Source organism: Electrona antarctica (genome assembly GCF_951216825.1).
Source record: "Electrona antarctica genome assembly, contig: scaffold_299, whole genome shotgun sequence".
In the NCBI taxonomy this organism is placed as follows: domain Eukaryota; kingdom Metazoa; phylum Chordata; class Actinopteri; order Myctophiformes; family Myctophidae; genus Electrona; species Electrona antarctica.
The window spans coordinates 136,548-161,725 of NW_027636929.1; the positions used below are offsets into that span (position 1 = coordinate 136,548).

Below are 25,178 nucleotides of genomic sequence, written 5' to 3' on the forward strand. Positions count from 1 at the left end.
TTCCACCTCTGCCTGCCTCTTCTATTAAGACCTGACCATTACCGGTATTCCATTATTTGCCCTGTCTGCCCCCTCTCTAACATAAAGACCTGGTCATTATTCCATTATTTGCCCTGTCTGCCCCCTCTCTAACATAAAGACCTGGTCATTAGTCCATTATTTGCCCTGTCTGCCCCTCTCTAACATAAAGACCTGGTCATTAGTCCATTATTTGCCCTGTCTGCCCCCTCTCTAACATAAAGACCTGGTCATTAGTCCATTATTTGCCCTGTCTGCCCCCTCTCTAACATAAAGACCTGGTCATTAGTCCATTATTTGCCCTGTCTGCCCCCTCTCTAACATAAAGACCTGGTCATTAGTCCATTATTTGCCCTGTCTGCCCTCTCTCTAACATAAAGACCTGGTCATTAGTCCATTATTTGCCCTGTCTGCCCCCTCTCTAACATAAAGACCTGGTCATTAGTCCATTATTTGCCCTGTCTGCCCCCTCTCTAACATAAAGACCTGGTCATTAGTCCATTATTTGCCCTGTCTGCCCCCTCTCTAACATAAAGACCTGGTCATTATTCCATTATTTGCCCTGTCTGCCCCCTCTCTAACATAAAGACCTGGTCATTAGTCCATTATTTGCCCTGTCTGCCCCCTCTCTAACATAAAGACCTGGTCATTAGTCCATTATTTGCCCTGTCTGCCCCTCTCTAACATAAAGACCTGGTCATTAGTCCATTATTTGCCCTGTCTGCCCCTCTCTAACATAAAGACCTGGTCATTAGTCCATTATTTGCCCTGTCTGCCCCCTCTCTAACATAAAGACCTGGTCATTAGTCCATTATTTGCCCTGTCTGCCCCCTCTCTAACATAAAGACCTGGTCATTATTCTGCGACGCGGTCTTGTAGATCTGCTATTGTCAGCATGCAACTAAGTCTAAAATGACTTATGCTGGATCCACTAGTACTTCCCTAACATTTTAGTCTAGTTTTTATTTGTTGACAGAATCGTCAGTATATTTAGTCATAGTTTTAGTCATCATAGCTTAGTTTTCATTTAGTTTCCATTTAGTTTTCGTCAGTGGAAAAAGATTTTTCGTCTTAGTTTTAGTCGACGAAAACAACAGTGATGTACTCTCTGTCTCTCTTCCATAAAGACATCCATCTGATTGACAGACTTCCCAAAACAAACTGGTCAGGCTCCTACTTGACCTCGCCCCCCGAACCCACCTCACCCCTGCCCACTTCGACAGGCTGGAATGGCTTAGGCTCGACGACAGAGTACAGCATCTTGCAATGGGTCTGGTCCACAAGATTCGATACACCACCAAGATACCCATGTACCTGTCTAGATACTTCCTTAATGTTAACGAAGTCCACACCCACAACACCAGAGGGAGTGCAACGAACCATGTACAACCCAGATTCGGCACAAACAAGTAGAGTTCTCAACGGGCCTGAAAATTAAAGCCCGGCTCTAACTGGGCCCGACTGGGCCAGCCCGAGGCCCGGCTCGGCCCGAACAGTTCTCATCATTTTAGGCCCGAAAACCCGACAAAACCCGAGAGGAAAAAAAAAAAAAAAAAGATTGTTAGTGTGCGCACTGCGCAGGCAGCGCCATGTTGCGACTCGCGAGTGAGAGAGAGAATGGAGTCAACGGACATTATAATAGTTTTCTAAATGGAAACATCACAATCATGTTCAGTTGTTGAAAACATAATGTTAACTTAGTAAGTTCTCTTCTGCGCGAAATAGGTTATAGTAGGCCTACGAAATAGGTATTTAGCACTAGAATGTTAAATCCCCTTTGTAGCTCTCATTCTCTCTCTCTCTCTCTCTCTCCCTGACGGCGCTGCCGCTGCTCGTGTAATTTATATTTTATCAGCAGAGCAGAGATCTTTTCTAGTCTACAAAGTTAAACAAAGTTACAAACCCAAAACATGTTCTACTGCAGTCGCAGACCTGCTATGTTCGGTGAGCGACAGACGCCACTGACCATGCATGCACTTGCGCTGTGCAGTAGTAGCAGTAGTACAAAACAAATCATATTCTAGTATGAGAACAAGGCAAGCTCAAGCAGACCTTGTATTTTGAACTGTAGCCTACTGTCTTGCGCTTGTATGTATTGTAAACTGCTAATAAAGTATTCAGTCAATCAATCAATGCTTTATCTGTCTGCCTTGAATCCGTGCGTCTGCTCTGCTGCGTGCTGCTGAGCACCGCCGTGCCGCGGCTGTAAGTGTAACACCTTTAGTCATGTAAATTCAGGCTATTATTTTCTTTCTTCTAACAAAGGGAAGGCTATAACACCTATAACAACACTTACCAGTTTACCACCTCATGACCAGGCCAGCCAGACTCCGCAGTAGTCAGTCGTTAATCATATTCATAGTCATACATAGGCTGGCACAGCTACACAATTTCTTTAGTAATAGACTTTTGAATCTTCTTCTTAATTCATTATTATTGACTAATACCTCTCTGCGCACTGTGTGATTTATGGCCCTTTAAAAAAAACGATCTACAAGTTAAAAAAGCGTTAGCTCATGGTGCATTGTGGTCCTGGACTTCAGTGGGTTTGTAGATTGAATGTCTATTTTGTGCGCAACACCAGATTGCAATGAAGTATAAATCAGGCGCCCCTCAGCCTCACTCAGTCTGACAGACTTTATGCTGCGCGAGCAGCGCAACGCGTGCTGTTCTCTCTCTCTCTCCAAAAGTTTTACATCCCAAATTCCCAATCCAGTCACTGTCAGCGGAGCAACACAACACACTGACAGCACTGCTGTTCATTATTAATAAATAAATACACAAAGACAGATTGACAGAACAGAATCATTTTTATTGGGGAAAAAAAAAAAAAAAAAAAATCCCCTTTAGCAGCGCCAACCCGAGAGCCCGACCCGGCCCTACCAATTAGCATATATTTCAGCCCGGCTCGGCCCGAACCCGTCGGGTCGGGTCGGGTACCCTCGGGTTCGGGCAGAATTTGAGAACTCTACAAACAAGGGACTAAATTATTTTCGCTCCTATGCCACCAAAATGTGGAACGCCCTACCAACAGTCATTAAGACATGCAAATCCCTTGACTCCTTCAAAACCACTCTCAAAGGGCACCTACGGACGGCTGCAATTCGAAACTGGCCCCTGTAAAATCGGAATCCCTCAAACACGGACGCAAGGACAACACAAGAGACGGTCGCGGCCACACAGCCAACTCAAGGTACGGCCACGGAGCCGACTTGGGGACCCAACGCAGCTCCTCCAAGGAAAACAAACAAATGAACGGAGCTGAACGTGAATCCCCCCCACCGCCCACCCCTTTTTTTCCCTCACTGTATATGTTTCTTTTCCCTTTTTACCTCCTTTATGATGAATTCCTATTCTGTCCTTTGTCTATATAGAAGTGTCGATTTGTACGTCTCTAAATGTTTTTGATGAATTGAACATTGTGGACCCTATTTGAAACAAGTGTAATGGTTAATTGGGTCGTCCACTCACAGTTAACAGCCTTTGTATTGAGTTTGTGCTTGAAATGTACTGTAATTCTGCAAACTGTTAATACATTTTTCAATCAATCAAAAGACAGACAGACAGACAGACAGACAGACAGACAGACAGACAGACAACTTTACATAATTGACCGAAAAGTAAAGGGCCTTTTTGAGATTTAAGTAAATCTCATAGAAGGAAACAAAGACTGAATAAAGAAATCTAATTTCAACATGATCATGTGTGTATGTAATGATGTCTGTCTCTCTTCCATACAGACGTCCATCTGATCAGTGCCAAGACGGGCTACGGGGTGGAGGAGCTGATCTCCAGTCTGCAGCGCTCTTGGAAGTACAAGGTAATTCAGATCACCACCATGTTATGGAGACAGTGTGGTGTGTAGTGTATAGTGTATAGTAGGGCATTAACCAAACGTACATTTTGGTAGTCGACTCAACTACATTGATAGTCGATTAGGAATCGATTATTCGCCAGTGATATATATATATATATATATATATATTTTTTTTTTATCCAATAAAACCGAGCAATTCTAGACTTCTCATTGAAACAGCGCATTCGGGACAAACCTGCGTTACGATTGGCTCCGCAACGCACTGCACGTGGGGTTCCCCGTGGAATTCCCCTCGTAATAAAACAAAAAGCAGCATTTGACTGTCACTACTCAATACATCATCGCACCAACGGCAACATTAACATTTAACATTTTTTACCTTCAAAACCTCAAAGAGCTTACAGGCTGCAATTCAAAACCTCAAAGAGCACTTACAGGCTGCAATTCAACCTCAAAGAGCACTTACAGGCTGCCATTCAACCTCAAAGAGCACTTACAGGCTGCAATTCAACCTCAAAGAGCACTTACAGGCTGCCATTCAACCTCAAAGAGCACTTACAGGCTGCAATTCAACCTCAAAGAGCACTTACAGGCTGCAATTCAACCTCAAAGAGCACTTACAGGTTGCAATTCAACCTCAAAGAGCACTTACAGGCTGCAATTCAACCTCAAGGAGCACTTACAGGCTGCCATTCAACCTCAAAGAGCACTTACAGGCTGCCATTCAACCTCAAAGAGCACTTACAGGCTGCAATTCAACCTCAAAGAGCACTTACAGGCTGCAATTCAACCTCAAAGAGCACTTACAGGCTGCCATTCAACCTCAAAGAGCTTACAGGCTGCCATTCAACCTCAAAGAGCACTTACAGGCTGCAATTCAACCTCAAAGAGCACTTACAGGCTGCAATTCAACCTCAAAGAGCTTACAGGCTGCAATTCAACCTCAAAGAGCACTTACAGGCTGCAATTCAACCTCAAAGAGCACTTACAGGCTGCAATTCAACCTCAAAGAGCACTTACAGGCTGCAATTCAACCTCAAAGAGCACTTACAGGCTGCAATTCAACCTCAACAAGCTTACAGGCTGCCATTCAACCTCAAAGAGCACTTACAGGCTGCCATTCAACCTCAAAGAGCACTTACAGGCTGCCATTCAACCTCAAAGAGCACTTACAGGCTGCAATTCAACCTCAAAGAGCACTTACAGGCTGCAATTCAACCTCAAAGAGCACTTACAGGCTGCAATTCAACCTCAAAGAGCACTTACAGGCTGCAATTCAACCTCAAAGAGCACTTACAGGCTGCAATTCAACCTCAAAGAGCTTACAGGCTGCCATTCAACCTCAAAGAGCACTTACAGGCTGCCATTCAACCTCAAAGAGCACTTACAGGCTGCCATTCAACCTCAAAGAGCACTTACAGGCTGCAATTCAACCTCAAAGAGCACTTACAGGCTGCCATTCAACCTCAAAGAGCACTTACAGGCTGCCATTCAACCTCAAAGAGCACTTACAGGCTGCCATTCAACCTCAAAGAGCACTTACAGGATGCAATTCAACATCAAAGAGCACTTACAGGCTGCAATTCAACCTCAAAGAGCACTTACAGGCTGCCATTCAACCTCAAAGAGCACTTACAGGATGCAATTCAACCTCAAAGAGCACTTACAGGCTGCAATTCAACCTCAAAGAGCACTTACAGGCTGCCATTCATCCTCAAAGAGCACTTACAGGCTGCCATTCAACCTCAAAGAGCACTTACAGGCTGCCATTCAACCTCAAAGAGCACTTACAGGTTGCCATTCAACCTCAAAGAGCACTTACAGGCTGCAATTCAACCTCAAAGAGCTTACAGGCTGCCATTCAATTCTTCAAATTGAATAAAATGTCACTTTCATTTTTCCCCCGTTCATTTCGATTCTTGGTGTGCGATCTTTCTACCTATTAAGAAGATTTAAGCTGTTAACGCACCATAAATCAGAGCACGGTGGTCACAAGAATGTTTTCCAATCAATCTATTCTCTAAAGCCTCATGAAATAATATAGCATGTTATATATAACAAATCTACAAGCAGTTATTAAATGAAATTTAACGAACACAATAATTTCCACAGGTTGCATAACACCAATTTATTGGTTTATTCATGAACAGAACCGGCATGCATTGAAATGGAGGACCCTTATGTAAACAAGTCGTAGGCCTATAGGCCTTTTTCTTTTGAACTGTAGGTAATTCTGCAAACTGTTAATACAATATTCTCAAATCAAGACGTTTGCAAACCTCACCGCATAGTGAAACGCATCTGACGGGTTGCATTGCAACAAATAGGCCCTAATAAATAACATACAATAAAGATAGGCCTTGCCCTCTACTCTGGCATACAAAACAGCAATCGATTAGATGGAAAAACTCACCAAAATGAAGCTGACCAGGTAAAACAATACGTCCATAGTGGTAATAAATAAAATAAAGACAGACCTACACACCCGCTGCCAAACAAAACATACAGTGAAACATAGTAGGCCTACTCCAACTCTACGTCGCTGTCGGTGTCTGTGGTGTAAAAGTCCTCCTCATTTATGGTGTTAGACTTGCGCTGTCGACTGTTTGCATTTCACGAAGACGAGCTTGTCTACGTGTCCTGGGTGTAAGCCTGCTCGCCGCCTGGTAACCGTGTTTCCTGCTCGCTGCCTGGTAACCGTGTTCCCTGCTGCCTGGTAACCGTGTTCCCTGCTCCCTGCCTGGTAACAGTGTTCCCTACTCCCTGCCTGGTAACCGTGTTCCCTGCCTGGTAACCGTGTTCCCTGCTCGCCGCCTGGTAACCGTGTTCCCTGCTCCCTGCCTGGTAACAGTGTTCCCTGCTCCCGCCTGGTAACCGTGTTCCCTGCTCCCTGCCTGGTAACCGTGTTCCCTGCTCGCTGCCTGGTAACCGTGTTCCCTGCTCCCTGCCTGGTAACCGTGTTCCCTGCCTGGTAACCGTGTTCCCTGCTCCCTGCCTGGTAACCGTGTTCCCTGCTCCCTGCCTGGTAACCGTGTTCCCTGCTCCCTGCCTGGTAACCGTGTTCCCTGCTCGCTGCCTGGTAACCGTGTTCCCTGCCTGGTAACCGTGTTCCCTGCTCCCTGCCTGGTAACCGTGTTCCCTGTTCCCTGCCTGGTAACCGTGTTCCCTGCTCGCTGCCTGGTAACCGTGTTCCCTGCTCCCTGCCTGGTAACCGTGTTCCCTGCTCCCTGCCTGGTAACCGTGTTCCCTGCTCGCCGCCTGGTAACCGTGTTCCCTGCTCCCTGCCTGGTAACCGTGTTCCCTGCTCCCTGCCTGGTAACCGTGTTCCCTGCTCCCTGCCTGGTAACAGTGTTCCCTGCTCCCGCCTGGTAACCGTGTTCCCTGCTCGCTGCCTGGTAACCGTGTTCCCTGCTCGCTGCCTGGTAACCGTGTTCCCTGCTCGCCGCCTGGTAACCGTGTTCCCTGCTCGCCGCCTGGTAACCGTGTTCCCTGCTCCCTGCCTGGTAACCGTGTTCCCTGCTCCCTGCCTGGTAACCGTGTTCCCTGCTCGCTGCCTGGTAACCGTGTTCCCTGCTCCCTGCCTGGTAACCGTGTTCCCTGCTCGCTGCCTGGTAACCGTGTTCCCTGCTCGCTGCCTGGTAACCGTGTTCCCTGCTCCCTGCCTGGTAACCGTGTTCCCTGCTCGCTGCCTGGTAACCGTGTTCCCTGCTCCCTGCCTGGTAACCGTGTTCCCTGCTCCCTGCCTGGTAACCGTGTTCCCTGCTCCCTGCCTGGTAACCGTGTTCCCTGCTCCCTGCCTGGTAACAGTGTCCCCTGCTCGCTGCCTGGTAACCGTGTTCCCTGCTCCCTGCCTGGTAACCGTGTTCCCTGCTGCCTGGTAACCGTGTTCCCTGCTCCCTGCCTGGTAACCGTGTTCCCTGCTCGCTGCCTGGTAACCGTGTTCCCTGCTCGCTGCCTGGTAACCGTGTTCCCTGCTCCCTGCCTGGTAACCGTGTTCCCTGCGAGTCAAAACACCCTTTCGCTAGGGGTACCGGTGGCTGGAACGGCCAGGTAGGTTTTGGCCAGCTTGGCCAAACGAGGGAACTGCTTCTCATGACGTCCCACCACTTCAGAGGGCTGCTTGTTGTGGGAATGAGGGCATCTCACAAAGTTGCCCTCTCTCTTGAAATATTTCCACACCTTTGACGTTTTCTTTCTGGGAGCACCAGTTCCATTATCCTCTTTCTCCTCCATCTTGGCTGTTAACTTCCTTCCGTGTGGATGAGATGAAGCATGCGTATACATTCGTATATCAATTCACCCACCAGAGGGCAACGACAACCAGTCTTTCTGGCATGAATTCTGGGTGAATCTCAGTACAGTTACACTTTTCAGTAGGACAGAAGTTATTAGAGCAGTATGAGAATACACAATCAACCATGAATGGATTAGGCGAACTACCAACAGCACAGCACACAAGACAGTATGTGTTGTCAGGCTTTAGGAAAAAAAAAATATATATATATATATTTTTTTTAAATTAAAAATATTAGCGAATAATCGGATGTCAATTAACAGTGTCGACTAGTGTTTTGCTAGTCGAATAATCAATTATTCGATTATTATGTTAATGCCCTAATGTATAGTGTATAGTGTGTAGTGTGTAGTGTATACTCTGTAGTGTGTAGTGTATACTCACAGTTTCACTGTACACAATCAAACACACGTGACTTGCATTGGAAAAGCATTGAGGCGACCATGAAACACAGGCAGAGCACAGAACAGTTGTTCTTGATGTGTGTACGAAGCCTCAGTCACTGGATTAAGAGTCAAAGTTATTGAGTGCCAAGCAGGGAGGCATCATTTGTCTCTAATAGAGCGTCTGATAAGTGTCTAAATTGCAAATTGTGTAAACAGTAAATAGTAAATTGTAAATGGTTCACTGTAGTAATTAGTAAATGGTTCCAGGGGGAACTGTAGTGAATAGTAAATGGTTCCAGGGGGAACTGTAGTGAATAGTACATGGTTCCAGGGGGAACTGTAGTGAATAGTACATGGTTCCAGGGGGAACTGTAGTAATTAGTAAATGGTTCCAGGGGGAACTGTAGTGAATAGTAAATGGTTCCAGGGGGAACTGTAGTAATTAGTAAATGGTTCCAGGGGGAACTGTAGTAATTAGTAAATGGTTCCAGGGGGAACTGTAGTAATTAGTAAATGGTTCCAGGGGGAACTGTAGTGAATAGTAAATGGTTCCAGGGGGAACTGTGGTGAATAGTAAATGGTTCCAGGGGGAACTGTAGTGAATAGTAAATGGTTCCAGGGGGAACTGTAGTGAATAGTAAATGGTTCCAGGGGGAACTGTAGTAATTAGTAAATGGTTCCAGGGGGAACTGTAGTAATTAGTAAATGGTTCCAGGGGGAACTGTAGTGAATAGTAAATGGTTCCAGGGGGAACTGTAGTGAATAGTACATGGTTCCAGGGGGAACTGTAGTGAATAGTAAATGGTTCCAGGGGGAACTGTAGTGAATAGTAAATGGTTCCAGGGGGAACTGTAGTGAATAGTAAATGGTTCCAGGGGGAACTGTAGTGAATAGTAAATGGTTCCAGGGGGAACTGTAGTGAATAGTACATGGTTCCAGGGGGAACTGTAGTGAATAGTAAATGGTTCCAGGGGGAACTGTAGTGAATAGTAAATGGTTCCAGGGGGAACTGTAGTGAATAGTAAATGGTTCCAGGGGGAACTGTAGTAATTAGTAAATGGTTCCAGGGGGAACTATAGTGAATAGTAAATGGTTCCAGGGGGAACTGTAGTGAATAGTAAATGGTTCCAGGGGGAACTGTAGTAATTAGTAAATGGTTCCAGGGGGAACTGTAGTAATTAGTAAATGGTTCCAGGGGGAACTGTAGTAATTAGTAAATGGTTCCAGGGGGAACTGTAGTGAATAGTAAATGGTTCCAGGGGGAACTGTAGTGAATAGTAAATGGTTCCAGGGGGAACTGTAGTAATTAGTAAATGGTTCCAGGGGGAACTGTAGTAATTATTAAATGGTTCCAGGGGGAACTGTAGTAATTAGTAAATGGTTCCAGGGGGAACTGTAGTGAATAGTAAATGGTTCCAGGGGGAACTTTAGTGACTAGTAAATGGTTCCAGGGGGAACTTTAGTGACTAGTAAATGGTTCCAGGGGGAACTGTAGTAATTATTACATGGTTCCAGGGGGACGTGTTCCTGGTGGGGACGGCCAACGCAGGGAAGTCCACGTTGTTCAACATCCTGCTGGACTCCGACTACTGCAAGTCTAAAGGATCAGAGCTCATCCATAAAGCTACCATCTCCCCCTGGCCTGGTGAGAGACACACACACTACCATCTCCCCCTGGCCTGGTGAGACACACACTACCATCTCCCCCTGGCCTGGTGAGAGACACACACACACTACCATCTCCCCTTGGCCTGGTGAGACACACACACACACTACCATCTCCCCCTGGCCTGGTGAGACACACACTACCATCTCCCCCTGGCCTGGTGAGAGACACACACACACTACCATCTCCCCTTGGCCTGGTGAGACACACACTACCATCTCCCCCTGGCCTGGTGAGAGACACACACACACTACCATCTCCCCCTGGCCTGGTGAGACACACACTACCATCTCCTCCTGGCCTGGTGAGACACACACTACCATCTCCCCCTGGCCTGGTGAGAGACACACACACACTACCATCTCCCCCTGGCCTGGTGAGACACACACTACCATCTCCTCCTGGCCTGGTGAGAGACACACTACCATCTCCTCCTGGCCTGGTGAGACACACACTACCATCTCCCCCTGGCCTGGTGAGAGACACACACTACCATCTCCTCCTGGCCTGGTGAGACACACACTACCATCTCCCCCTGGCCTGGTGAGAGACACACACTACCATCTCCTCCTGGCCTGGTGAGAGACACACACTACCATATCCCCTTGGCCTGGTGAGACACACACTACCATCTCCCCCTGGCCTGGTGAGAGACACACACACTACCATCTCCTCCTGGCCTGGTGAGACACACACTGCCATCTCCCCCTGGCCTGGTGAGAGACACACACTACCATCTCCTCCTGGCCTGGTGAGAGACACACACTACCATCTCCTCCTGGCCTGGTGAGACACACACTACCATCTCCCCCTGGCCTGGTGAGAGACACACACACACTACCATCTCCCCTTGGCCTGGTGAGACACACACTACCATCTCCCCCTGGCCTGGTGAGACACACACTACCATCTCCTCCTGGCCTGGTGAGAGACACACACTACCATCTCCTCCTGGCCTGGTGAGAGACACACTACCATCTCCCCCTGGCCTGGTGAGAGACACACACTACCATCTCCCCCTGGCCTGGTGAGACACACACTACCATCTCCTCCTGGCCTGGTGAGACACACACTACCATCTCCTCCTGGCCTGGTGAGAGACACACACTACCATCTCCTCCTGGCCTGGTGAGAGACACACACTACCATCTCCCCCTGGCCTGGTGAGACACACACTACCATCTCCCCCTGGCCTGGTGAGACACACACTACCATCTCCCCCTGGCCTGGTGAGACACACACTACCATCTCCTCCTGGCCTGGTGAGAGACACACACACACTACCATCTCCCCCTGGCCTGGTGAGACACACACTACCATCTCCCCCTGGCCTGGTGAGAGACACACACACACTACCATCTCCTCCTGGCCTGGTGAGACACACACTACCATCTCCTCCTGGCCTGGTGAGAGACACACACACACTACCATCTCCCCCTGGCCTGGTGAGACACACACTACCATCTCCCCCTGGCCTGGTGAGAGACACACACACACTACCATCTCCCCCTGGCCTGGTGAGACACACACTACCATCTCCCCCTGGCCTGGTGAGAGACACACACACACTACCATCTCCTCCTGGCCTGGTGAGAGACACACACTACCATCTCCTCTTGGCCTGGTGAGACACACACTACCATCTCCTCCTGGCCTGGTGAGAGACACACACTACCATCTCCTCCTGGCCTGGTGAGACACACACTACCATCTCCTCCTGGCCTGGTGAGACACACACTACCATCTCCCCCTGGCCTGGTGAGAGACACACACACACACACACACACACTACCATCTCCCCCTGGCCTGGTGAGAGACACACACACACACACACACACTACCATCTCCCCCTGGCCTGGTGAGAGACACACACTACCATCTCCTCCTGGCCTGGTGAGACACACACTACCATCTCCCCCTGGCCTGGTGAGAGACACACACTACCATCTCCTCCTGGCCTGGTGAGACACACACTACCATCTCCCCCTGGCCTGGTGAGACACACACTACCATCTCCTCCTGGCCTGGTGAGAGACACACACACTACCATCTCCCCCTGGCCTGGTGAGACACACACTACCATCTCCCCCTGGCCTGGTGAGACACACACACTACCATCTCCCCCTGGCCTGGTGAGAGACACACACACTACCATCTCCCCCTGGCCTGGTGAGACACACACTACCATCTCCCCCTGGCCTGGTGAGACACACACACTACCATCTCCCCCTGGCCTGGTGAGAGACACACAGTACCATCTCCCCTTGGCCTGGTGAGAGACACACACACACTACCATCTCCCCCTGGGGGGGACTCTAGACTTGACTCTGACTCGACCCCCCCCAAAGGGGGACTCGACCCCCCCCAAAGGGGGACTCGAGCTCAATGACTCTCAGTGACTCGACGAGTATCGACGATTACCGTATTTTTCGGACCCACATTAATGAGTGAAATGCCCGAAAAAAAAGTATCCAATCCCATCCCTGGTCTTCCCCCTCTCCCATCCCTGGTCTTCCCCCCCCCCCCCTCCCATCCCTGGTCTTCCCCCTCCCCCCCTCCCATCCCTGGTCTTCCCCCTCCCCCTCCCCCCCCGCAGGTCCCCCCCCCCCCCTCCCATCCCTGGTCTTCCCCCTCCCCCCTCTCCCATCCCTGGTCTCCCCCCCCCCCCCTCCCATCCCTGGTCTCCCCCCCCCCCCCCCACCCCTCCCATCCCTGGTCTCCCCCCCCCCCCCCCCGCAGGTCCCCTCCCCCCATCCCTGGTCCCCCCCATCCCTGGTCTTCCCCCTCCGCCTCTCCCCCCCCGCAGGTCCCTAAAGCATTATTTACGTTATACTTTAGCTATTGGAAAATAGCAGATCTACAAGCTCGTAGCGCAGCACCGCGCTATGAGCTTGTAGGTCTGCTATTTTTGAAAAATCGTGAAAATGTGGCGCACATCTTTGAATATACCTGTATATTCTTTCAGAGCGAACGTTTTTAACTCAAATCTTTGCTTCTGGGGTGGGGGGGGGGGGGGGGGGGGGGGTCCCTGGAACAACATATTTTCAGATGGGCGTCGGAGGAATATTACATATAATTTTTGGGGACCTTGACATGAAATATTGAGAATCACTGATGAGGTTTTTCAGAAAAAAATACATTTAATTTTTTTAATTTTTTAACAATAAGCCAAGCCAAAGGGGGACTCGACCCCCCCCAAAGGGGGACTCGACCCCCCCCAAAGGGGGACTCGAGCTCAATGACTCTCAGTGACTCGACGAGTATCGACGATTACCGTATTTTTCGGACCCACATTAATGAGTGAAATGCCCGAAGCCAAGTGTCCTTGAGCAAGACACTGAACCCCTAATTGCTCCTGATGTGCTGGTTGGTGCCTTGCATGGTTTCTTCTGCCATCGGTGTGTGTGTGTGTGTGTGTGTGTGTGAATGTGTGTGTGTGTGTGAATGTGTGTGTGTGAATGTGTGTGTGTGTGAATGTAATGCACAATCTATGTAAAGTGCCTTGCATAAATCCACCATTTAACATTGTGTTAACCCTTCAGGGACCACTCTGGACCTGCTGAAGTTAGTTTAACATTGTTTTAACCCTTCAGGGACCACTCTGGACCTGCTGAAGTTAGTTTAACATTGTGTTAACCCTTCAGGGACCACTCTGGACCTGCTGAAGTTAATTTAACATTGTGTTAACCCTTCAGGGACCACTCTGGACCTGCTGAAGTTAGTTTAACATTGTTTTAACCCTTCAGGGACCACTCTGGACCTGCTGAAGTTAGTTTAACATTGTGTTAACCCTTCAGGGACCACTCTGGACCTGCTGAAGTTAATTTAACATTGTGTTAACCCTTCAGGGACCACTCTGGACCTGCTGAAGTTAGTTTAACATTGTGTTAACCCTTCAGGGACCACTCTGGACCTGCTGAAGTTAGTTTAACATTGTGTTAACCCTTCAGGGACCACTCTGGACCTGCTGAAGTTAGTTTAACATTGTGTTAACCCTTCAGGGACCACTCTGGACCTGCTGAAGTTAGTTTAACATTGTTTTAACCCTTCAGGGACCACTCTGGACCTGCTGAAGTTAGTTTAACATTGTGTTAACCATTCAGGGACCACTCTGGACCTGCTGAAGTTAGTTTAACATTGTGTTAACCCTTCAGGGACCACTCTGGACCTGCTGAAGTTAGTTTAACATTGTGTTAACCCTTCAGGGACCACTCTGGACCTGCTGAAGTTAATTTAACATTGTGTTAACCCTTCAGGGACCACTCTGGACCTGCTGAAGTTCCCCATCATCAACCCGACTCCCGCCAGGATGTTCAGGAGACGCGAGAGGCTGCAGACGGCCTCCACGCAGACAGAGGGCGACCTCTCCCCCGAGGAGCTGAAGAGGTTGCAGCACTTCAGCAAGCAGGGATACCTAGTGGGTAAGATCAAAGGGAACAGGCTACCTAGTGGGTAAGATCAAAGGGAACAGGCTACCTAGTGGGTAAGATCAAAGGGAACAGGCTACCTAGTGGGTAAGATCAAAGGGAACAGGCTACCTAGTGGGTAAGATCAAAGGGAACAGGCTACCTAGTGGGTAAGATCAAAGGGAACAGGCTACCTAGTGGGTAAGATCAAAGGGAACAGGGTAAGGGGGAGGGGTTAGGGGAAGGGATGATATTGTGATGTCACTAGATCACTGTTTTTGTTTTCATTGGCACGTTTGACTATCAAGGTTTCAGCCTCCAGGAAGAAACCCTAAATACAAAGGGAAGACATCATTGCACATAACCACACCAAGGGCTCTAATGAAGTACTGTCACCTCATAAACACATGACATAACAACCACACCAAGGGCTCTAATGAAGTACTGTCACCTCATAAACACATGACATAACAACCACACCAAGGGCTCTAATGAAGTACTGTCACCTCATAAACACATGACATAACAACCACACCAAGGGCTCTAATGAAGTACTGTCACCTCATAAACACATGACATAACAACCACACCAAGGGCTCTAATGAAGTACTGTCACCTCATAAACACATGACATAACAACCACACCAAGGGGTCTAATGAAGTACTGTCACCTCATAAACACATGACATAACAACCACACCAAGGGCTCTAATGAAGTACTGTCACCTCATAAACACATGACATAACAACCACACCAAGGGCTCTAATGAAGTACTGTCACCTCATAAACACATGACATAACAACCACACCAAGGGCTCTAATGAAGTACTGTCACCTCATAAACACATGACATAACAACCACACCAAGGGCTCTAATGAAGTACTGTCACCTCATAAACACATGACATAACAACCACACCAAGGGCTCTAATGAAGTACTGTCACCTCATAGACACATGACATAACAACCACACCAAGGGCTCTAATGAAGTACTGTCACCTCATAAACACATGACATAACAACCACACCAAGGGCTCTAATGAAGTACTGTCACCTCATAGACACATGACATAACAACCACACCAAGGGCTCTAATGAAGTACTGTCACCTCATAGACACATGACATAACAACCACACCAAGGGCTCTAATGAAGTACTGTCACCTCATAGACACATGACATAACAACCACACCAAGGGCTCTAATGAAGTACTGTCACCTCATAGACACATGACATAACAACCACACCAAGGGCTCTAATGAAGTACTGTCACCTCATAGACACATGACATAACAACCACACCAAGGGCTCTAATGAAGTACTGTCACCTCATAAACACATGACATAACAACCACACCAAGGGCTCTAATGAAGTACTGTCACCTCATAAACACATGACATAACAACCACACCAAGGGCTCTAATGAAGTACTGTCACCTCATAAACACATGACATAACAACCACACCAAGGGCTCTAATGAAGTACTGTCACCTCATAAACACATGACATAACAACCACACCAAGGGCTCTAATGAAGTACTGTCACCTCATAAACACATGACATAACAACCACACCAAGGGCTCTAATGAAGTACTGTCACCTCATAAACACATGACATAACAACCACACCAAGGGCTCTAATGAAGTACTGTCACCTCATAAACACATGACATAACAACCACACCAAGGGCTCTAATGAAGTACTGTCACCTCATAAACACATGACATAACAACCACACCAAGGGCTCTAATGAAGTACTGTCACCTCATAAACACATGACATAACAACCACACCAAGGGCTCTAATGAAGTACTGTCACCTCATAGACACATGACATAACAACCACACCAAGGGCTCTAATGAAGTACTGTCACCTCATAAACACATGACATAACCACACCAAGGGCTCTAATGAAGTACTGTCACCTCATAAACACATGACATAACAACCACACCAAGGGCTCTAATGAAGTACTGTCACCTCATAAACACATGACATAACAACCACACCAAGGGCTCTAATGAAGTACTGTCACCTCATAAACACATGACATAACAACCACACCAAGGGCTCTAATGAAGTACTGTCACCTCATAGACACATGACATAACAACCACACCAAGGCCTCTAATGAAGTACTGTCACCTCATAGACACATGACATAACAACCACACCAAGGCCTCTAATGAAGTACTGTCACCTCATAAACACATGACATAACAACCACACCAAGGGCTCTAATGAAGTACTGTCACCTCATAAACACATGACATAACAACCACACCAAGGGCTCTAATGAAGTACTGTCACCTCATAAACACATGACATAACAACCACACCAAGGGCTCTAATGAAGTACTGTCACCTCATAAACACATGACATAACAACCACACCAAGGGCTCTAATGAAGTACTGTCACCTCATAAACACATGACATAACAACCACACCAAGGGCTCTAATGAAGTACTGTCACCTCATAAACACATGACATAACAACCACACCAAGGGCTCTAATGAAGTACTGTCACCTCATAAACACATGACATAACAACCACACCAAGGGCTCTAATGAAGTACTGTCACCTCATAAACACATGACATAACAACCACACCAAGGGCTCTAATGAAGTACTGTCACCTCATAAACACATGACATAACAACCACACCAAGGGCTCTAATGAAGTACTGTCACCTCATAAACACATGACATAACAACCACACCAAGGGGTCTAATGAAGTACTGTCACCTCATAAACACATGACATAACAACCACACCAAGGGCTCTAATGAAGTACTGTCACCTCATAAACACATGACATAACAACCACACCAAGGGCTCTAATGAAGTACTGTCACCTCATAAACACATGACATAACAACCACACCAAGGGCTCTAATGAAGTACTGTCACCTCATAAACACATGACATAACAACCACACCAAGGGCTCTAATGAAGTACTGTCACCTCATAAACACATGACATAACAACCACACCAAGGGCTCTAATGAAGTACTGTCACCTCATAGACACATGACATAACAACCACACCAAGGGCTCTAATGAAGTACTGTCACCTCATAAACACATGACATAACAACCACACCAAGGGCTCTAATGAAGTACTGTCACCTCATAGACACATGACATAACAACCACACCAAGGGCTCTAATGAAGTACTGTCACCTCATAGACACATGACATAACAACCACACCAAGGGCTCTAATGAAGTACTGTCACCTCATAGACACATGACATAACAACCACACCAAGGGCTCTAATGAAGTACTGTCACCTCATAGACACATGACATAACAACCACACCAAGGGCTCTAATGAAGTACTGTCACCTCATAGACACATGACATAACAACCACACCAAGGGCTCTAATGAAGTACTGTCACCTCATAAACACATGACATAACAACCACACCAAGGGCTCTAATGAAGTACTGTCACCTCATAAACACATGACATAACAACCACACCAAGGGCTCTAATGAAGTACTGTCACCTCATAAACACATGACATAACAACCACACCAAGGGCTCTAATGAAGTACTGTCACCTCATAAACACATGACATAACAACCACACCAAGGGCTCTAATGAAGTACTGTCACCTCATAAACACATGACATAACAACCACACCAAGGGCTCTAATGAAGTACTGTCACCTCATAAACACATGACATAACAACCACACCAAGGGCTCTAATGAAGTACTGTCACCTCATAAACACATGACATAACAACCACACCAAGGGCTCTAATGAAGTACTGTCACCTCATAAACACATGACATAACAACCACACCAAGGGCTCTAATGAAGTACTGTCACCTCATAAACACATGACATAACAACCACACCAAGGGCTCTAATGAAGTACTGTCACCTCATAAACACATGACATAACAACCACACCAAGGGCTCTAATGAAGTACTGTCACCTCATAAACACATGACATAACAACCACACCAAGGGCTCTAATGAAGTACTGTCACCTCATAGACACATGACATAACAACCACACCAAGGGCTCTAATGAAGTACTGTCACCTCATAAACACATGACATAACCACACCAAGGGCTCTAATGAAGTACTGTCACCTCATAAACACATGACATAACAACCACACCAAGGGCTCTAATGAAGTACTGTCACCTCATAAACACATGACATAACAACCACACCAAGGGCTCTAATGAAGTACTGTCACCTCATAAACACATGACATAACAACCACACCAAGGGCTCTAATGAAGTACTGTCACCTCATAGACACATGACATAACAACCACACCAAGGCCTCTAATGAAGTACTGTCACCTCATAAACACATGACATAACAACCACACCAAGGGCTCTAATGAAGTACTGTCACCTCATAAACACATGACATAACAACCACACCAAGGGCTCTAATGAAGTACTGTCACCTCATAAACACATGACATAACAACCACACCAAGGGCTCTAATGAAGTACTGTCACCTCATAAACACATGACATAACAACCACACCAAGGGCTCTAATGAAGTACTGTCACCTCATAAACACATGACATAACAACCACACCAAGGGCTCTAATGAAGTACTGTCACCTCATAAACACATGACATAACAACCACACCAAGGGCTCTAATGAAGTACTGTCACCTCATAAACACATGACATAACAACCACACCAAGGGCTCTAATGAAGTACTGTCACCTCATAAACACATGACATAACAACCACACCAAGGGCTCTAATGAAGTACTGTCACCTCATAAACACATGACATAACAACCACACCAAGGGCTCTAATGAAGTACTGTCACCTCATAGACACATGACATAACAACCACACCAAGGCCTCTAATGAAGTACTGTCACCTCATAAACACATGACATAACAACCACACCAAGGGCTCTAATGAAGTACTGTCACCTCATAAACACATGACATAACAACCACACCAAGGGCTCTAATGAAGTACTGTCACCTCATAAACACATGACATAACAACCACACCAAGGGCTCTAATGAAGTACTGTCACCTCATAAACACATGACATAACAACCACACCAAGGGCTCTAATGAAGTACTGTCACCTCATAAACACATGACATAACAACCACACCAAGGGCTCTAATGAAGTACTGTCACCTCATAAACACATGACATAACAACCACACCAAGGGCTCTAATGAAGTACTGTCACCTCATAAACACATGACATAACAACCACACCAAGGGCTCTAATGAAGTACTGTCACCTCATAAACACATGACATAACAACCACACCAAGGGCTCTAATGAAGTACTGTCACCTCATAAACACATGACATAACAACCACACCAAGGGCTCTAATGAAGTACTGTCACCTCATAGACACATGACATAACAACCACACCAAGGCCTCTAATGAAGTACTGTCACCTCATAAACACATGACATAACAACCACACCAAGGGCTCTAATGAAGTACTGTCACCTCATAAACACATGACATAACAACCACACCAAGGGCTCTAATGAAGTACTGTCACCTCATAAACACATGACATAACAACCACACCAAGGGCTCTAATGAAGTACTGTCACCTCATAAACACATGACATAACAACCACACCAAGGGCTCTAATGAAGTACTGTCACCTCATAAACACATGACATAACAACCACACCAAGGGCTCTAATGAAGTACTGTCACCTCATAAACACATGACATAACAACCACACCAAGGGCTCTAATGAAGTACTGTCACCTCATAGACACATGACATAACAACCACACCAAGGGCTCTAATGAAGTACTGTCACCTCATAAACACATGACATAACAACCACACCAAGGGCTCTAATGAAGTACTGTCACCTCATAAACACATGACATAACAACCACACCAAGGGGTGTGGCAGAACGTTTCGGGTCCAGACAGCTCATAGACAGTGTGCGTGCGTGCGTGCGTGCGTGCGTGCGTGTGTGTGTGTGTATGCGTGTGTGTGCGTAGGTCGTGTAGGCAGGACGTTCGGGGTGCCTCCCAGCAGACAGCTCATAGACTTTGATCCAGACAGTCTGGCCTACAGTGAAGAGGACAGTAGAGACCACAGAAGACCAGGTCAGTCACCTTAAACCATTCTTTTAGTGTTTTAAAGATTGTTATACTTTAGCTATTGAAAAATAGCAGATCTACAAGCTCATAGCGCGGCACCGAGTGCTGCGCTACGAGATTGTAGGTCTGCTATTTTTGAAAAATCGTGAAAATGTGGTGCGAATCTTTGAATATATATCCTTTCAGAGCGAACGTTTTTAACTCAAATCCTAGCTTCAACATATATTCAACATATACAGATAATAATAATGTCACAAACCCCAAACCTAGGTTTCTGTGTCAGTGGTTCTCAAACTAGTTCAAGTCACGGATAGGGTTGGGATCCGGAGCCCAACCGGATCCCAACCCTAGTCACGGACCCCAAACATCATATTATGTATTCGGCCGCCAATCAGACACCCATCTGAAAATCTGTCCAGGGGAACGACGGATGCGTTAAAACGTTCGCTGTGGAAGAATATACAATGTATTCAAAGATTTGCACACATTTTCACAATTTTTCTAAAATAGCAGATCTAAAAAGCTCGGTAGCCGCGCTAACGAGCTAACGAGCTTGTACATAATATGCTGTTCACGGGGGGAACAGGAGGAGGAGGGGCTGTTCACAGGGGAACAGGAGGAGGAGGGGCTGTTCACAGGGGGAACAGGAGGAGGAGGGGCTGTTCACGGGGGAACAGGAGGAGGAGGGGCTGTTCACAGGGGAACAGGAGGAGGAGGGGCTGTTCACAGGGGGAACAGGAGGAGGAGGGGCTGTTCACAGGGGAACAGGAGGAGGAGGGGCTGTTCACAGGGGAACAGGAGGAGGAGGGGCTGTTCACAGGGGAACAGGAGGAGGAGGGGCTGTTCACAGGGGGAACAGGAGGAGGAGGGGCTGTTCACAGGGGGAACAGGAGGAGGAGGGGCTGTTCACAGGGGGAACAGGAGGAGGAGGGGCTGTTCACAGGGGAACAGGAGGAGGAGGGGCTGTTCACAGGGGGAACAGGAGGAGGAGGGGCTGTTCACAGGGGGAACAGGAGGAGGAGGGGCTGTTCACAGGGGGAACAGGAGGAGGAGGGGCTGTTCACAGGGGAACAGGAGGAGGAGGGGCTGTTCACAGGGGAACAGGAGGAGGAGGGGCTGTTCACAGGGGGAACAGGAGGAGGAGGGGCTGTTCACAGGGGGAACAGGAGGAGGAGGGGCTGTTCACAGGGGAACAGGAGGAGGAGGGGCTGTTCACAGGGGAACAGGAGGAGGAGGGGCTGTTCACAGGGGAACAGGAGGAGGAGGGGCTGTTCACAGGGGGAACAGGAGGAGGAGGGGCTGTTCATGAGGGGGAACAGGAGGAGGAGGGGCTGTTCACGGGGGAACAGGAGGAGGAGGGGCTGTTCACTGGGGAACAGGAGGAGGAGGGGCTGTTCACGGGGGAACAGGAGGAGGAGGGGCTGTTCACGGGGGAACAGGAGGAGGAGGGGCTGTTCACGAGGGGGAACAGGAGGAGGAGGGGCTGTTCACGGGGGGGAACAGGAGGAGGAGGGGCTGTTCACAGGGGAACAGGAGGAGGAGGGGCTGTTCACGGGGGAACAGGAGGAGGAGGGGCTGTTCACGGGAGAACAGGAGGAGGAGGGGCTGTTCACGGGGGAACAGGGGGAGGAGGGGCTGTTCACAGGGGAACAGGAGGAGGAGGGGCTGTTCACAGGGGAACAGGAGGAGGAGGGGCTGTTCACTGGGGAACAGGAGGAGGAGGGGCTGTTCACAGGGGGAACAGGAGGAGGAGGGGCTGTTCACAGGGGAACAGGAGGAGGAGGGGCTGTTCACAGGGGGAACAGGAGGAGGAGGGGCTGTTCACTGGGGAACAGGAGGAGGAGGGGCTGTTCACAGGGGGAACAGGAGGAGGAGGGGCTGTTCACAGGGGAACAGGAGGAGGAGGGGCTGTTCACAGGGGGAACAGGAGGAGGAGGGGCTGTTCACTGGGGAACAGGAGGAGGAGGGGCTGTTCACAGGGGGAACAGGAGGAGGAGGGGCTGTTCACAGGGGGAACAGGAGGAGGAGGGGCTGTTCACAGGGGAACAGGAGGAGGAGGGGCTGTTCACGGGGGAACAGGAGGAGGAGGGGCTGTTCACGGGGGAACAGGAGGAGGAGGGGCTGTTCACGGGGGAACAGGAGGAGGAGGGGCTGTTCACAGGGGAACAGGAGGAGGAGGGGCTGTTCACGGGGGGAACAGGAGGAGGAGGGGCTGTTCACAGGGGAACAGGAGGAGGAGGGGCTGTTCACGGGGGAACAGGAGGAGGAGGGGCTGTTCACGGGGGAACAGGAGGAGGAGGGGCTGTTCACGGGGGGAACAGGAGGAGGAGGGGCTGTTCACAGGGGGAACAGGAGGAGGAGGGGCTGTTCACAGGGGAACAGGAGGAGGAGGGGCTGTTCACGGGGGGAACAGGAGGAGGAGGGGCTGTTCACAGGGGGAACAGGAGGAGGAGGGGCTGTTCACAGGGGAACAGGAGGAGGAGGGGCTGTTCACGGGGGGGAACAGGAGGAGGAGGGGCTGTTCACGGGGGGGAACAGGAGGAGGAGGGGCTGTTCACAGGGGGAACAGGAGGAGGAGGGGCTGTTCACGGGGGAACAGGAGGAGGAGGGGCTGTTCACAGGGGGAACAGGAGGAGGAGGGGCTGTTCACGGGGGGAACAGGAGGAGGAGGGGCTGTTCACAGGGGAACAGGAGGAGGAGGGGCTGTTCACAGGGGAACAGGAGGAGGAGGGGCTGTTCACGGGGGAACAGGAGGTGCTTTGCTGTCTTTACGGGTTCATGTGTTCGGTCCGACGGAGCATTGGTCCGAACGACAACCTACCTCAAACCCACACCCTTTTTTTAGGTTCAGGTTTAGGTTTATTTATTTAGCACGTAGTACAAAATATAGACAATAACGTTTCAAAGAACAAAAATACAATGCAAGGAAAGGAAGAAGCCAGGCGGCTTATTTGGAATCCTTTCCTGTATGGAAGAGGTCGTTGATTTAAAACAGAGTAAAAGTTCAATTAAGAACAATTAATACAAAAGTCTACAAGTTTGGCAGCTGTGCAATAAAGAAATAGAAAACACAGACTGCACATAAAAGGGAAATAAACAATACAAACAACAAACACACAAAATAAAATATAACAAACCCTAACCCTAACCTCCCACAGGGCAGCACACCTAAACCTAACCCCAGCCCTCTCCCTAACCCTAACCTCCCACAGGGCAGCACACCTAAACCTAACCCCAACCCTCTCCCTAACCCTAACCTCCCCCGGGGCAGCACACCTAAACCTAACCCCAACCCTCTCCCTAACCCTAACCTCCCACAGGGCAGCACACCTAAACCTAACCCCAGCCCTCTCCCTAACCCTAACCTCCCCCGGGGCAGCACACCTAAACCTAACCCCAACCCTCTCCCTCTCCCTAACCCTAACCTCCCACAGGGCAGCACACCTAAACCTAACCCCAACCCTCTCCCTAACCCTAACCTCCCACAGGGCAGCACACCTAAACCTAACCCCAGCCCTCTCCCTAACCCTAACCTCCCCCGGGGCAGCACACCTAAACCTAACCCCAACCCTCTCCCTAACCCTAACCTCCCACAGGGCAGCACACCTAAACCTAACCCCAACCCTCTCCCTAACCCTAACCTCCCACAGGGCAGCACACCTAAACCTAACCCCAACCCTCTCCCTAACCCTAACCTCCCACAGGGCAGCACACCTAAACCTAACCCCAACCCTCTCCCTAACCCTAACCTCCCCCGGGGCAGCACACCTAAACCTAACCCCAACCCTCTCCCTAACCCTAACCTCCCCCCGGGCAGCACACCTAAACCTAACCCCAACCCTCTCCCTCTCCCTAACCTCCCCCGGGGCAGCACACCTAAACCTAACCCCAGCCCTCTCCCTAACCCTAACCTCCCCCGGGCAGCACACCTAAACCTAACCCCAGCCCTCTCCCTAACCCTAACCTCCCCCGGGGCAGCACACCTAAACCTAACCCCAGCCCTCTCCCTAACCCTAACCTCCCACAGGGCAGCACACCTAAACCTAACCCCAGCCCTCTCCCTCTCCCTAACCTCCCCCGGGGCAGCACACCTAAACCTAACCCCAGCCCTCTCCCTAACCCTAACCTCCCCCGGGCAGCACACCTAAACCTAACCCCAGCCCTCTCCCTAACCCTAACCTCCCCCGGGGCAGCACACCTAAACCTCTCCCGGCCCCCAGCGCACCTCGGACCAATGCTCCGTCGGACCATAGTATCCCTCCCGGTGCTTCGAAAGCCCGCATGGCCATGGTCTGTTAACCCATTTTGGACTGAGGTCGATAAAAATCTAGGCTTCTAAATCCTAAAAAGAATTCTGAAAAACCCATGTTTCTGTGTCAGTGGTGCTCAACTTTTTTCATGTCAAGGACCCCCAGAATTATCTCTATTGGGCCACGGACCCCCATCTCAAAATATGTAGTTCC

At 48.9% G+C, this 25,178-nt stretch overlaps 1 protein-coding gene across 1 annotated transcript in view; it reads left to right on the forward strand.

The window, feature by feature from the left end:
• The window catches only part of noa1 (nitric oxide associated 1), a gene marked incomplete at its 3' end in the record, with an annotated part of 64,846 nt that overhangs the window by 38,026 nt on the left and 1,642 nt on the right, over positions 1-25,178 (forward strand). The window contains exons 6-9 of the mRNA XM_079532388.1: positions 3,759-3,838; positions 10,031-10,160; positions 14,438-14,602; positions 20,614-20,721. Coding sequence (XP_079388514.1) covers positions 3,759-3,838; positions 10,031-10,160; positions 14,438-14,602; positions 20,614-20,721 — 483 coding nt within the window. The remainder of the gene's footprint in view (positions 1-3,758; positions 3,839-10,030; positions 10,161-14,437; positions 14,603-20,613; positions 20,722-25,178) is intronic.